Genomic DNA, 16,146 nt, shown 5'->3' on the forward strand with positions numbered 1-16,146 from the left:
CAGAGGCCCCCTAAGGCAGCCTGTCTCGGGGACATTCCCTCAGTCCCTAGGGAAGTCCTGATCTAAAAGTGGACTTCGAATCCCTCTGGAGAAGGGCCAATGAGCCCGCTGAGGAGGGACAGATGGCCTGCAGACAGGAAACCAGACACTTCCTAACAGCCTCACCGAGGGGCCCTTTGGGCCAGGCTGGGCTGGCTGGCAGAAGTCAGGCCTCTGTGTGTTGGGGGGCGGGCATTATTGTTAGTCCCAGGGCCTTCCTGAGGCGTGATGACACAGGGTCCTTGTTGGGGAGTTGGGGCAGAGGTCAGGGCGAGGATGTCAGAGAGCAGAGCAGTGATCCCAGGGACTTGGAGTTTCTTCTCACACTTACCTCTCCTCCCCGAGACCATGAGCCAGTGTTGTCCTCTTCCTGACCTTCATTCCACAAATATTTTCTGAAGCTGCTGTGTGCCAGGCTTTGGGCAAGTTTTGGAGGTATAGGAATGAGCCACATGTGGGGAGGGGATCCCAGTTCGATGGAGACAACAAGCATGGACATGGTCATTCCCACACCAAAGGGAGGGATGACTCAGCTTTGGAGGGTCTGGGAGGCTTCACAGAAGAGGTGGCATTAGACCGGGCTTTAGAAGCTGTGCAGGAGTTGGCTGCACAGAGAAGGCAGGGGCGGGCATCCCGGGCAACAGGAGCCACAGGAGCAGGGGCCTCAGGAAGTGCTTGTCAGGTTGGACGTGGAGGCAGCGGGCTCTGTGCGCACGGCCAGATGTGCCTGTTGACTCGCCAACATTTTCTGACTTGTGTTTCTGGACAAGGCCTGTGTCAGACCCTTGGGGATTCAGACCTGAGTCAAGGTGGGTGCCTGGGGCAACACGCAGGCACTTGTCTTATTCCCTGCTCTGTCCCCAGGGCCTAGAATAGTGCCACCTAGCACCTAGCAAGCATGGAGGGGTGGTGAGTGCTGTGACAGAGGTGGGGGAGGGTCTCTGAGGGACTCAGTCATGCCTATCCTGTACTTAGAGGTGTTGAATGGAGAGGGGCAGGGCCAGGGCAGGGTGTAGAAGAGCTCCTGGGCCCAGGAGGGAGGCTATAGAAGAGGGAGGTGCTCCAGGTGGGGGAGTACAAGGCCTAAGGTGGCGTGGGCTATGAGCTATGGGCACGAAGGGGGATCTGATGTGGGATGCTGGGAAGCAGTGAAGATAGGGCTGGGCTGAGGGAGGGAGCAGGAGAAGGTCCTGGATTGGTGGAGGGTGGGGGTATCCCTGGGGTGGGGCTCACAGATGTGGAGCTGAGAGAGGGCTGGCTGGTGCCTAGACTGAGAGGCCTTGCAGGGAAGGTGAGGGTGTAAGAGAAGGCCCGAGGAGACGGGGCTGTGTGGGGGCCTTTCCTCAGGCTCCGTTTCTCCCGGAGAGTTCTCTGGGCACTCAGTTGGTCCCCATGATTCCCTTCATCAGGCCGTGATGCCTCATCCTGCTCTTTGGTGACTCTGGGGTCAGACAGACCTCAGTCTCCTTCCTGGCTTTGCTCCCTACCACTCAGGTTGTCCATACTTTCATCCATAAAATGGGTCTATTGCTGCCACTTTGAAGGGCTGTGGGGGGGTTGCACGAGATTGGAAAGCGCCCCTGGTGGTGCCCAGCGATCGTGCTAGGCACACAAGTCCCTTCCCTTTCTCTCCCCTGATCTGGCACCCTGGGTGAAAACGGCGATGCTGGTGGCCAGAGTCTCTGAGCAGTGTTTGACTCGGTCTTCATGGCAGCCCTGAGGTGAGCGCCATTGTGCCTCGGGTTTTCAGAGGAGGGTTCAGTGACTACCCCAGCCACCCAGTTGGAAGGTGGCAGAGCCCACATGCTTGTCTTTTGCATTATACCGCCTTGATTTGCTTCAATTTCTGAGCCAGTGACTGCTTTTTTCTGTGTCCTGAGGGCTGTGTTCTAGGCCTGGCTCTGCTGTCCATATGCTTTGGAACCTGGGTGGATCTCCTCTCTCTGTCCTCAGTTGCCTCCTTTGAAGTGGGGGGAGTTAAAATATTCATAATGGAGCGAAGGGGTTGGACTAGATCAGGGTCATTTAAATGGCACCCCAGGAAGTCCTAGATATGGATTTGGGTCCTGGGTTCACAGAAAGGTCCAGCCAAGCAACTTGTGAGGAATGTTTTAGAACTCGCTCTACTTTAATTTTTTTTGTCTTTAGTTTTAAGAGATTTTTATGGAAGTGTTACACGCATACAGAAGCTTACACAAATCCTAAGTGTACTGCTCGCTGAATTTTCAAAAACTGAACACAGCTGTGTGACCAGCCTTCCCATCTGAGCTCTCCCTGTGCCCCTTCCAAAGTACCTCCTCAACTTGTAGCACCACAGATTAGCTCTCCCTGCCTTTGAACTTCATGTAAAAAGCATTATACTCTGTGTTCTCTCTTTGGTCTGGCTTCTTCTGCTCACGTGTTTGTGGGATTCATCCATGTTGTGAGTAGTTTTGTTTCATCATTATATGTTCTGTTACATGAATGGAGCACAGTTTATTTTGCCACCAAATGCAGATGCTCTTCTGAGTTGTTTCTCGTGTTTGCTGTTATGAAGAGTCCTGCTCTGAACACCCTGCAACATGCCTTCTGGTGAACACTTACAGCATTTCTGTCGAGTATATTTCAGCAGTAGAATTGCACAGTCTTTGCAACTTTTTAAAAAATCCTCACCCAAGGGTATGTTTATTGAGTTTAGAGAGAAAGAGAGAGAGAGAAACATCAATGTGAGACAGAAACATCGATTAGTTGCCTCCTGTACACGCCCCGACTACGGATTGAACCTGCTACCTTTTCGTTACGGGACGATGCTCCAGCCAACTGAGCCACCCAGCCGGGTCCTTTCATAGATAGTGCCGAAGTGTTGCCCACAGTGGCAGTACCACGTTCACTCCCACCAGCAGTGTGTGAATGAGAATTTCGGGTGCTCCTCATTTTTCTCAGCGGTGAGTACATACAGGACCCAGTCATACTGTGGTTTTCCCCTACCTTTCCCTAATGGTCAGGGAAGCCGACCACCTTCTTGTGTTTATTGGCTATTTGGAAATCTTCTTTTGGGAAGTCTCTGCTCTAGTCTTTTTTTTTTTTTTTTAAATTGGGACATACGACCTTTTTATTGACTTGTGAGTTATTTATATATGCTGGATACAGTCCTTTGTCTGTAATAAAATATGTATTGCAGATGTCTTCCCTCACTTTGTGGCTTGTCTTTCCATTCACTGGTATGTTTTTATCTCTCCCAATGGTATTGTTTGATGAAAAGATTTTTAATTTTACTGAAGTTCACTTTATCTGTTTCTTTTTCTTTATGGTTAATTCTTTTAAGACTTTAATAATTCTCTGGGCCAAGATCATGAAGATAGTCTGTTTATTTTCTAAAATTAATACCTTTTCCTTTTATATTTAGATATATAATCACCTGGAATTGATTTTTATGTATCACGTGAGGTAGGAGATCAGAATACATTTGTTTCCATATGGATGTTTAGTTGAGCAGCACCATCTATTAAAATCATCATTCTTGACACCTTCACCAGAGGCTGACCTTTGTCATAAATGAGTATCCACTTATGTGTGGGTTTCCGACCCTCCGTCCTATCATCCATTTGTCCATCTTTGCTTGCATACCTCATTGTTAGCGTTAATATCTGGTAGGGTGATTCTGTCCGTTTCCATGTTCTTTGGGATTGCTGTGGTTCCTCTTGACCCTTTGCATTTCCATCTGCTTTTAAATATCATACTTCAAAAGTTTTAAACATTTTCCTATTTAATATTAAAACTTTTAAACTAGGGAGGCACAGGCATTATATAACCCTAAATGAAGTGGAGGTCAAAGAGGGGTACAAAGTGAAAAATCAGTCTCCTTTTCTCTCCATTCTCCATTTCCCCTGCCCCAGAAGCCACATCCTTCCATAAGTGTCTGTGCAGATACAAGCACGTCCCCACTCTCCGTCACACAGAGTAGCATATTGTACACATTTTGTAGCTTGTTTTTTTCCTCTTAATACATCTGAGAGGAATTGTTGTTTTAGTAGTTGCCTGGGATATTTTGATGATGTCAGATGTCTTTTTAACCTGTCCCGAATTAGGCTGCTTCGGTCTTGGCTCCCGCTGCCAGCATGCTACCAGCACTAGTTGGGCCCTACCTTTTGGGTGCAAGTGCACAGACATTTGTAGGATGAATTCTCAGCTCAGACTTAGCCGCAGCCCACTGTGTCTGTCTGCCATGCTTCTGCAGAAGATTCTCTTTGAAGAAGCCTGAAAACCCTGGATTAGAGGCTCCTTTAAGACCCTCAGTTCTGACGGTCTGGGGCTCTAGATTGAGCCCTAGATCCTTGTTTTCTGATCTTGAGTTCTGTTCACAGGCCCAGTCCCTGTTTCTGGCTCTATAAGCTCGGACCCTGGTCCCGAGGTCTTGACCCCAAATCCACAACTCAAATGCTTCAGTCTGGAATTGGGAGATCAGCTTGGCCTACTGGAAGAAGCAAGGGCTTCGGACCTCACAGCAATGGAGTTCTGAATCCCAGCTCTTCTCGGTCTCCCCTTCCCACTGACCTGCTTCAGCTGTATGGCCTTGGGCAAGACACATGACCTCCCTGAGCTCCAGTTTCCTCCTTTGCACATCCAGAGAGCTGGACTAGAGCCTTCCGGCTCTAACACTGGGAGCTTATCTAGACCCTTCTTGACTTTTGATTCTCCAGCTTTGATATCCGACCTGGGTTCCTGGCTCTGTGTCTGGCTTCTCCCGTGTCACTCTCAGATTCTGTCCACTTGTGTTTGGTCTGGCACAGGGCCTCAGAGCAGAGTCCTGGAGTCACACTGACTTGTCCATCTCAGCCACTTACCACTGCACTTCTCAGGCCCTGTGTCCTCATAGCTAAAGCAGAGGTAATAATACCGACCTCCCACGCTGACAGAATAGCTGTCACACAGCAAAGCCCACAAGAAACGCTAGCTGATGCTGCTATTATTAGTAGTATCTCACATTCCTACCCCCAGTTCCACAATTTTGGATTTGAAAAAGCAGCTTGGGAGAGAGAGAGAGGGGAAAAAAAGGCACCAACTTCCCTCCATTTCATCGTCCCTCAGCTGTGGGGCTTTATGGGGTCTTGGAATCCAGAGTTTATAGCAGGACCTGGCCTCATAGTACCTGTTCCTGTGTAACCACCTCAAAACCTGGAGGCTCAAAACACTAGTGAGTGTCATTTCTCACAATTCTATGGGTTGACCGAGCAGTTCTGCTGGGTCGCTCTGGCTGCTGTGTTCTTTGGCAGCCAGGCCGGGCTGGGAGGTCTGGAGTGGCTGTGGGTACTGGCTGCTGGCCAGCCCACCTCAGTTCACTCCTCCGAAAGCAGGCTGGCCTGGCTCCCTTACAGGGAGCTGTGGTCCCAAAAGGCTGTTCTGAAGGCCTAGGCTCTGGAATTCACACAGTATCACTTGCACAGCATTCTGTTGGGCAAAGCACCTCTCGAGGCCAGCTCAGAGCCAAGGGGTGGGGAAATCATCTCTACGCCTTGATGGGAAGAGCTACAAAATATTGCTGCCATGTCTGCCTCAGAGCTCAGTAATGATGTGTTGAATAACCGAGAGGTGACAGGTCACTTGACCTCTGTGACCCTCAGTTTCCCTGTGTGTGAAATGAGTGTGATAACACCTCCCGTGCAAGGTCACTGTGAGGCATCAAGGTGATAGACCCCAGAGGATGCATGCAGCCCAGGCGCTGTGCTCCGCAGGCACTGGGTACACGGTCACTCACTGCAGAGCTCTCCTGACTTCCCTAAGTCCTGCCTCCTTTCATTCCTAAATCCAAAGTGACGCCGCACAGACAGCCACTCAGACAGCAACTGTGGCGAGGTGAGTTTCCCTTCTGTTCCGGGCATCCTCATGGGCCCGTCTTACCAGCATGTGCAGCATTCTCTCAGCTTGCGCACTTACTCGGCACCACAGGGGTCCGCAGAATTGGCTCGACCCCTCAGGAATAAGCATCGTCGTAACAAACCAGCTCTAGGCCAGAGTTTGCAAGCTGGCAGGTGTTAGTTTAGCCTGCACAGCGTTTTTAAAAAGTGGTATTAGGATTTGAACTGTGGCTAACCTTTATAATCAGGAGACTTTATAAAACCACCTAGGTTTCCAAATCCTTTCAACATGGGCCATCTGGCATCTCATGGTGGCATTGGGCTGCAGCTGAATCCTGGTGGGGCAGACCCTCTTTGAAGTCAGTTCAGTGGCTCGCTACTAGGTGTGTAAAAATGTGTAGAGCAGAACAGAAAATAGGGTATATTGCCACAGGCATACACGTAAGGGCTGTTTTGTGGAACTAGGTCCCATTATAGTGTGTGAGTCCCTGTGCATATACATGTATGTCTGTGACGTGGGTCGCAGGGTAAAATGAATCTCTTACTGTGGGTTGTAGTCAAAACTCTGGAAGACATTATTGCAGCCTGGCTTGACCTCCATCCAGAGATTCGCTCCCAGGTTACCTGCCTCCCTCATGGGCATGTGAGATGGAGACAGATGGATGTCAGTTTGGCCCATGGAGATGACAACGGCACCCTGTCATCGGCTAGGGGCTGGCAGAGTCCATGCACTTTGTCCTGGCTTTCAGGCCTGTTTCCCACTCTGAGCAGATTCTGGGTATAGCTGCCCGGCCTGGGCCCCAGGATCCTGACCCAGCCCTCAGATACCTGGGCTCTGACCCCACTTCTCCCTGCCTCTCCAGGAAAACCCATACGTCATGCGCCGGCCCAACTTCCAGGCCCTGTCGGGAAATGAGCGCTTTGAGGGCTTCTGCGTGGACATGCTACGGGAGCTGGCTGAGCTGCTGCGCTTCCGCTACCGCCTGCGGCTGGTGGAGGACGGGCTGTACGGGGCACCCGAGCCCAACGGCTCCTGGACGGGCATGGTTGGCGAGCTCATCAACCGGGTACGGCTGCACCAGGCCAGGGTGGGGAAGGGGTCACAGCCTGTGGGCTGAGGGAGGGTGGGCAGGGGCAGCTAGGAGAGCCTCAGAAGCAGCCTGACACATAACAGGAGAGGAATAAGTCACTGAGGGCTCCCCACACCAATGACGTGTTGTGTACCTGAGTCTGGCGAGCGCCATGGGGTGGACATGTGGGGAAGAGTGGCGGTGTGTCACCTCCTGTGCCCCAGATGTTTGCCAAATGCTCCTTATGCTGCCATGGCTTAGCTGGTGCTCAGAGATTTAACTGAATGAAAGAGATGTGGAGTGGGAGGAAGGTGGAGGACAAGGAGATCAAGAGAGGCTTCCTGCGCAAGGCAGGGCTCGGGCCAGGAAGGCGGGGTCCGGGCCAAGTTTGTGCCCCATGCCCAGCACCTGCCAGGAGAGCCTGGCACATTGCAGGCCTCGAGGCTGCCTGCTGAACTCACAAGTCTGCTCGTCAGCGTTTGTTGAGCTCCTACTCTGTCTTTGCGCCATGCTGGCAGCACAGTGTGTAGTGGTGAGCACAGGGGACCTGGACCCAGCCCGCAAGAGTTTAGTGTCTCCTCAGGATGCAGAAAAGCAAATGACCACAAGACAGAGCTACTGGGGCTATGACAGGGGAAATTCAGTCCTAGGGGAGGCTTCTTACCTAGCTAGGCATCCAGGGAAGGCTTCCCAGAAGAGGTGACACTCAAGCAGGATGTGATACTCACAGGGTATGGAGTCAGAAAGATACAGGAGGCATGGGAGGAGGACAGTGTTTTCAGAGCTCAGGAAGTGGCATTTACAAAGGTCGGGGGGATAAGAGAGAGTGGGGGCACACTAGAAGTGCTAGCAGGCCCTGTGTGTGGGCAGCGTCTGGATGAAGGTGCAGAGGGGGAGTCAGGGGCCCAGGAAGGTGAGGGTGCGCCAGAAAGAATATTTGGGAGTCCGACCAACGTGGGTTTGAGTGTTCCGGTGTGTCCTTTCTCTTCCTTGAAGCTCAGCTCCCACCCTGGGATGGGGATAGTGAAACCTGATAGGTCCGTAGTGAGGCTTGTAGCACTGCCAGCGTTGCTTGTCAGGGCAGGCCCCATATGTTGTTCCTTTTCGTAATCTAGGCACTAGAAACCATGTGGGCAAATGCCCAGAGCGGGGACTGTGCCATGGGAGACAAATAAGCATCAGCTTAGGGCACACCTAGGCGGGTGTGCAGGGCAAGGACCTGTGGCCATGAACAGTCAGGGCAGCCTTGACATTGGACTTGGCTAAGGGCATCGGAGATTCTCACCCTCCTGCCTCTTCCATCCCACAATTCACTGCATCCAAGCCCCTGAATGTCACCAGGGTAGACTTGAGAAGGCCACCTCACTTGACAAGGACATTTATCCCGTAGGGCACAGATTTTCAAAAGTTGTTTTGACTGCAGAACCTTTTTTCCAAATGAAAGCGCCCTCAGAACCCTGGACAAAGCAGAGCTGCTGTGGTGGAGGCAGAGGTGGGGGTGTCCCCAGGGTCCTGGTGGCTGGGTCTCCCCACCCCACTCCACAGGCAGGCCCGAGGCACTGTTTTGCAGGCTGCCAGTGGTTGAAAGCTTCTGCCCCAGGTGAGTTTAAAGGGCTTGAAGCTGGAACCTGAGGAGACAGGAGGTGAGGAGTGTGACAACTGGCATGTAGCGCCCACCCAACTGGCCAGTTTCTGCCTGACCTCCATTTCCACAGCTGGGTCATCAGGGTCCCCAGAAATAAGTAAACTCCAGGGGAGTAGACTCCCACAACTGAAGTCACTAAAATGGACACCAGTGCATTTATCAGCAAAGAAGTAGTGGAATAGCCCTATTTACAGCTGTGTGACCTTGGGCAAGTCTTACCCCCCTGTGCCTCGGGCCTGCGCCGTAGGATTGTGGGGGAGTCTGGTGCGATGCTGCCTGGGAGAGAGCACAGTGCAGTGGCCGGGAGCTTTTCTGGTCGGTTGCTGCAGTCGTTGTCTCGAGTCCTGTTTGATTTTGGCTTTGCTGCACACTAGCTGTATGACCTTGGGCAAGTTACTTAAACTCCCTATAACATAATTTCTTCGAGTGTAAAATTGGGGAAATAGCAGCTGTTCGCACACAGGGCTGTCGTGGGCATGAAATGAGCTAATCCTCATAGGGCCTGAGAATGGGGCTGGCAGGCGGTGGGTGCTGTGTGCAGGTGCCCGCTCACTTTACTGTTAATGTTATTTCTCTTGGCACAGCCAGATATATATATATGTATATTCGATATATATTTGATATATATTCGAGATATAATATATATATTTTTTTCATGCGTTTGTCCATTCCCAAGGTAGCGAGCATTTATTGAGTGTCTACTGTATACCAGGCCCTGGGCTACACCCTGGGGATACCGTGCCAGGCCTGGCCTTGCTCTTAATGAACTGGTTAAAGAGTTTGGCTCTCAGGAGAAGGTCCGTGGGATGTGTCCCTCAGGGTTTGAGCTGGCTTAAGTGAAGAAATAGAATCAGCGGGGTGGGGGGAAGCAAGGCTGGCAGGATGATAGGCGGGGAGGTAAGAGGACGGCAGAGATGGAGACAGGGGAGGCTGGGGCATGCCAGGGCTCGGTGGCTGACTGCCTGGGGTGGGGGGACATGGGAGAGAAGACGTGGGCGTACTTCTCGTTCCTGGCTCGGGCAGCTGGGCGATGGCGGTGACATTTAGGGAGAGAACACTGGAGGAGGAGCAGGCTGACAGCGCAAAGGACAGGCGGGGTCTGGCCTTGCCGGGGCTCAGCGCCTGCTGTGGGATGGCCGGGTGTGCTGAGCTTTGTGCAGACACTCTCCACCAGCCTCACAGCAGTGGCAGCTGCATTTGACTTCACACCATGTGCCAGGAATTCTTCAAGTGCTGCTTCATTCTTCTAACAAGCGCTCGTGGCCTGGAGGATCACTTCCCTCCTACCGCTGTGAGATCTGGGGCTCAGTGGTGAAGGGACTTGCCCCCTCAACACACATACACAGGGCCACCAGGTGCATCTGACCCAAGGCCTATGCCCTTTCCAGATACCCAGCAGGTACTTGGGAAGCCACAGGGAGCAAGGTAGTGCTTACTAACGCCATGCCAAGCCCTCGTCCGAGCTTTCTGAGCTTGTGTTAACTCCTTGCCTGTCCATGGCCACCCCATGAGGAGGGCCTGGTATTAGCGCAATTTTCTCTAATGGACAGATTGAGTCACCAAGGTTCCATGTCCAGGCCACACCTCTAGTGACAGGCAGAGCCAAGTCTGGCATTGCAACAGGATGGGCCAGAGCTGATGAATAACTTCCAGATGGAGGACAGCCCAAGGCACCAGCATCGGGAGTCGCCCTAGGCCAGGGCAGGGCTCACCAGCCGGTCTAGAAATATGGGCCATTTATTCCACCCAGTGGCTATTGCTGGGATTGGCCTCCCTGCCATCACTACCATGGTGTGAATTCGGGCCCTGGCCCTTCTCACCATCCTGCTCCCTGGCCTACTGCCTCCCCGTCTCTCTCTACTCTGGTTTGTCCTCCTGTGGAATCTTTCTATGATGCAAATCTGACCTGTCACTCAAATGCTTTAGCTGTAGCCTTCCAGGGTCTTCAGGATAGGTCTACACCCTCCAGCCTGGTCCTCAAGGGCTGATCAGATGTCTTAGGCTGGGGTCCCAGGGAACGGACTTTGACATGGAGCTTGGTAGGCAGGAGGTATTTTGGGGTGCTCTTGAAAGCCAGCCCTGTGAGGGAGTGAAGGAGCAGGCTTGGGCAGAGGGAAGAACTGAGCTGCGATGCAGCTATGACTGGGTCTCAGCTGTCCTGTGGGCAGCTCTGGAGCTGGCAAGGGGGCAGGCCTTTATATCACTCACCTGTACATCATTGCACGGGACCGTCTTCAGGGAGAGGCAGGACCTTGGGTGAGGGGGTCTTTCACCTTCAGGGTTGAGAGTGATGCACCCAGAACCCTGCAGCTGGGGCAGTGAGTGCTCTATCCCGAAGGAGGGCTGGGCGGCCACCAAGGCACTACAGCTGTGACCTGGGTAGCTGGGTAGAAGCCAGGCAGAGCCCGCTTCAGGCTGCCCGAGTTCCCATGTGATCCCTGGCAAACCACTTCATCTGTCTGGACCCAATTCCCCCTCTAAAATGGGGGTGATATTCCCTCCCTCCGAGTTTCGTGGGGAGTGGGTAAGGGAGAGGGCAAGGTCCCAGAGCAGAGCCCCCCCACCCCCCACCGCCCCCATCATGAGGACCTGTGGGTAAGGAGTTTGGATGTTATTTGTATTGCGTTGGGAAGCCATTGGAAGGTTTTAAGCAGAGAATGTGCTGAGATCTAATTTTTTTTCTTTATTTTTTATTGAGGTGGAATTCATATAACAAAATTAACCATCTTAAAGTATACAATTCAGTGCCATTTAGTGTATTCACAATGTTGCATAACCATCACCTCTGTCTCAGTCCAAAACATTTTCATGACCCCCAAACAAAACCCCATACCCCTTCAACAGGCCTCATTCTTCCTGTCTGAAGCCCCTGGCAAACACTAATCTGCTCTCTATCTCCATGGATTCATCTATTAATAATATTTCATATAAATGGAATCATCTAATATGTGGCCTTTTGCGTTTGGCTTCTCTTACTCAGCATAATGTGATTGAGGTTCACTCACATTGTAGCATCTCAGCGCTTCATTCCTTTTCGGGGCTGAATAATCTTCCATTGTATGGATGTACAACCTTGATTTAATTTTTAAATGACTTAAAAGTTATTACTGTCACCCTGGCCAGTGTGGCCCAGTTGGTTGGGGTGTTGTCCTGTAACCAAAAGTTGCAGGTTTGATCCCCAGTTGGGGCACATACCTAAGTAGAAGGTTTGATCCCCAGTTCGGGTGTGTACAGGAGGCGACTGATCGATGTTTCTCTCTCGCTTCCTTTCTCGAAGCAATGAAAAAACGTCCTGGAGTGAGGATTAAATAAATAAGTACAATAAAAATTATTACTCTCGCTACTCTCTTGAGAAATAGCTGTAACGGGGCCAGAGTAGAAATGGGTCAGTCCATTTAGAAGGTCATAGGAGGGCTTGGAGGAGAGAAGGTGCTGGTTTGTGCTTGAGTGGTCTCTCTGTCAGGTGTGCCGCTGGGTCGGGTGTGTGCTGGAGGGAGAGAGGAATCCAGGGCGACTGCAGGGTTTGGCCGAGGCAGCTGGGTGATTGGTGAGGCCGGTCTCCCCCATGGGAGGATGTGAGAGGAACAGTTTGGGGAGTCAGGGAAGTACCTTATCTCTGGCCATGGATCCTTTGAGATGCCTATTGGAAAGTCAAGTGGAGAAATACGGATTTCGTTGTGCGGCTGAGCATGCATCATTTAACTCATCCCCTCTTGATGGGCATCTGGGTGGTTTCCAGTTTCCGCTAGCGCAGACGGCGCTGCCGTCGGCCAGGTCTGTGGGTTTGTGGATGTGTTCCCGAGGGATGGCTTCCAGGCAGTGGAAGCACTGGGTCAAAGGGTATGAATGGGTTTTTTTTTAGTTTATACTGCCAAATGGCTGTTCAAAAAGCTTCCATCAATTTATATTTCCACCAGAAGTGCACAAGAATGTCGAACTTCCCGCACTCTTGCCAACAATGGGTATTATCAATCTTTTTTAAAAAGTCTTTGCCAATCTGAAAGGCTAAAAATGATATTGTTTTCACCTAAACTGGATGTTAATGGCTGTATATGAATTCCTGCGTGGGTGTACTGTAATTAGTGAAGCATTGTTTTATATTGAGTTGTTCCCAGGTATTCATTTTTGTTTGTGCTGCCATGAGCAGCTGTAAACAAACATCTTTATGCACTAAAGCCCCGCCTGTGTTACAGCTGATTGACTGGCTGTCCGGAGTGACTGTAGAAGAGGAAGACCCTTTGTGTGGCTTTGGTTGTGTATTGTCGTACTAGAAAGACAACACCAGTTTCTAGACAGGCTCTTACTCAGCACTGAAGGTGTTGGTTGGCTTTTAGATATTTAGACAACCCCCTGTCATTTTTATAGATGGCAAACATTCTGGTTTTTCCTGCTTTGACTGGTGGACCACAGTGGGGCTGATGTGGTCAGGTGATAGATGGAGTGGGAGCCCAAGTTCAACTCAGAATGGGCCCACCCTGTGCTTTTCTCAGTCATGGTTGTATAGTTGGAACAGATACACGTGACAGCTGGCAGAGCCGACCCATGGAGTCAGGGCCATTGTGGTGGCAGGAGCCAAGTGAAAGCCCCTAGAACTCCCCATCTTTCCCAGCATAGCAATCCAAAAGCAATTCTCCATCCTTTGGGGGAAGTGCAGCGATCAGTGCCACCATTAATGGCTTGCAAGAAGCAGGGGTAGTGATCTCATCCCTGTTCAATGGGTCCGTTTGGTCTGGGCAGAAGGCATTATTTACTGGGAATTATTTCCCAGTAAAATTAAGAGGGAATTATTTACTAGGAATAAAGTCATTCACTAAGTAGCTTGGAGAATGACTGTGGATTGTTATAAACTTAATCAGGTGGGAACTCCAATCGCATTTCTCGGCCCAAATGTAGTGTCTTTGCTGGAGCAGGTCAACACAGCCCTTGGCAGCTGTTGCGAGCTACTGACTTGCCAAATGCTTTTTCTCTGTGCCGTTCTCCCAGGACCACCGGAAACGGGAGCAACTTCCACTCTCTCACTGCCTGTCATTGTGCAGGACCCAGAGAACTTGGTCTTCGTGGTCCGCACAGCATCGCCTGGTCCAGACAGTGAGCAGGAAGTAGCATTTAGGAAGGGATGGCAGTAACCCAACCCGCTGCTGACATCCATTGGTCAGACTCCATCTGGAGACCAAAAGCACCAGCTACTTGAACAGAGAGTTTGATGTAAGAATTGTTTACTGGGTAGAAAGTGGTGAACCAGCTGGCTGAAGAGTAAATAAAACCAAAGGGGTATGGAGGTAGCACCTGTAGGAAGGCTGATGGCTGAGGGGACAGGGGAAGAAGTTGGAAAGGTTAAAACTTAGGAAGTCAGACAAGGGGCCCAACCCAGCTGATCTGGAGAGCTTGGAGGCAGGGGTGCTGCTTGGCTGGCCCTGGTGCTGTTTGGTATGTTTTTGGATTTGGGCAGCAACTTCTACCTGGGTCCAAGTTCAGCGTGCTACTTCAACCCATTTACCAAACAACCTGTTTGGCTTCTCATTCTGAGGGAGACCTCTGGCCAGCTGCGTGCAAGCCCATCTGCCACCTGGGCTGCTGATGCAGCAGATGCAGGGATATGAGGAGAGCTGGTGGCTGGTAGGGATGCAGCCACCCAAAGGTGACTCACAGCATAGGCCTCTTGGGTTTGGAGCAAATCTTGCTCTCTTCTGCAGATTCTCCTTTTGAGAAACTGCTCATTACTGGGCCCTCCTACAGACCAAACAGCTGCCCATGGGCAATGAGTGACCATGTGGCCTGAACGTTCATGCTACCTGGGTGTTGTCATTTTTGCATCAGTCAGGATCCCGCCAGGAGACATACTATGCCAGATATTTGACTGAAGGGAATTATTTACTAGGAATAAAGTCATTCACTAAGTAGCTGGGAGGATAAAGTTGAACTCCAAAGCAGAGATCAGCAAACTTTTTCTCTAAAAGGCCAAATGGTAACTATTTTTGGCTTTTGGACCATATTGTCACAACTGCTCAACTATTTTGTTGTAGGGACGCACTCATAGACAATATGTAAACAAGTGGGCATGGCTATGTTCTAATAAAACTTTATTTACAAAGTTAGGCAGGTGGGCTGGACTTGGCCTCACCCTTGCTCTTGAGTGTCATGGAGGAAGGAAAGCAGGCAGTGGCTACATTGATAGCGCTGAAGGAACAAAGAAACTACTGGAAACAGAGGGAGGGAGTTGAGGGAGGGAGGTCAGTCAGGCTGGTGCTGCAAGTGTGAGGAAGCTGACTGAGTTCCTCTGCTGACCTCGGAAAAGCTGCTGCTGTGGATGCAGAAGGGCGGCTGGGGGCCTGAGAGTAGACAGGAAGGAGCAGATCTCTTCTCCCTCCTCAGCTTCCCTCTAGTGTCCTCTCTTGGCAAAGGCTGGCAGGGAGCCTGTGGCAAAGCAGAAACATGGCTTGCCAGAGCTCATGGAGGGGGCAGGTTTAGGCTGGGGGACAGTCACGGTGGTTTGGCTGGCTTTTAGGCATTTAGACAGCCACCTTGTCATCGCTTCCCAGCCTTTTGGCTGAGATCAAGTGTAGACAGCAGCCCTGTCATTCTGCAGGTGGCTGGTCATCTGAGTTCTTCCTGATTTCATTCTAGGGCTTAAACTACTGTCGGGCTCCCCTTGGGGAGGGAGGTCTCCTCTAAGAAACAAGTGTCTGCTGGGAAGTGAAGGGGGAAGTGGGGGAGGGGGAAGGGGGTTCTGAAGGTGTGAGGAGCCTGGAAGGAACTCGGAGCATTTAAGAATCTGTCTGTCCCCGCTTTGGGATGAAACCCACATCAACATGACCGCCTCTCTCTGGCACCACTTAGTCCCACCCCAGCATCTTCATGGCTGTCATAATTCACTCCCTGAGCCCCCCACTTCCATTCGTGCCCCTGTGGTCTATTCTTACAGCGGCTAGATTGCGTCACCCTGCTGCCACCCCCACTCTCAGATGGGATGTCCTGTCACCCTGGGAGCAGAATCCAGTGCCCTTGCCATGGCCTGCAATACCCTGCCTGGCTCTGACCCTGCTCTGCTCCGTTTTTCATGCCTCCCATTCTGCCCTAGCCACCCAGGACATACAAGTCACTTCCCACCTCAGGGACTATACCTGCTGCCTTGTAGCCTGGAACTTTCTCCCCAGGTCTTCTCCTGCCTGTCTCCCGCACTTCCTTCCTGTCTGTGCTGAGACCTCCCTGCAGTGGGGGTGGGGCAGTCTGGGCCGTGCTGCCCCACTTTATTTCTCTTCAGAGTGCCTGTCGCTGGTCGACATGTTTGTATTCACTGCTGTACTCCCAAGGCTAGAACTGTGCATGGCCAGTGGCGAGTGTTCCACAAATATTTGTCGAGCAGGTAAACGAATGAAGGAACAGGTGGAAAGGGCAGAGAGGCTGCAACATGAGGAGCTGGGATAAAACACCATAGACTTGGTGGTTTGTAAACAAGATATATTTGTCTTAGTTCTAGAGACTGGGAAGTGCAAGATCAAGGTGCTGGCTGATTTGGTGCCTGGTGAGGGCCCAGAGAGAGCTGTCCTCTCACGGGGCA

At 51.4% G+C, this 16,146-nt stretch overlaps 1 protein-coding gene across 4 annotated transcripts in view; it reads left to right on the forward strand.

The window, feature by feature from the left end:
• GRIK5 (glutamate ionotropic receptor kainate type subunit 5) overlaps positions 1–16,146 on the forward strand; it is a 55,277-nt gene that overhangs the window by 18,519 nt on the left and 20,612 nt on the right. For all 4 annotated transcript variants that reach the window (XM_071220063.1, XM_053915199.2, XM_053915200.2 and 1 more), the window contains one exon: positions 6,737–6,940. In XM_071220063.1, the coding sequence (XP_071076164.1) occupies positions 6,737–6,940 (204 nt within the window). The remainder of the gene's footprint in view (positions 1–6,736; positions 6,941–16,146) is intronic.

This window comes from Desmodus rotundus, chromosome 12 (assembly GCF_022682495.2).
Source record: "Desmodus rotundus isolate HL8 chromosome 12, HLdesRot8A.1, whole genome shotgun sequence".
Lineage (NCBI taxonomy): Eukaryota > Metazoa > Chordata > Mammalia > Chiroptera > Phyllostomidae > Desmodus > Desmodus rotundus.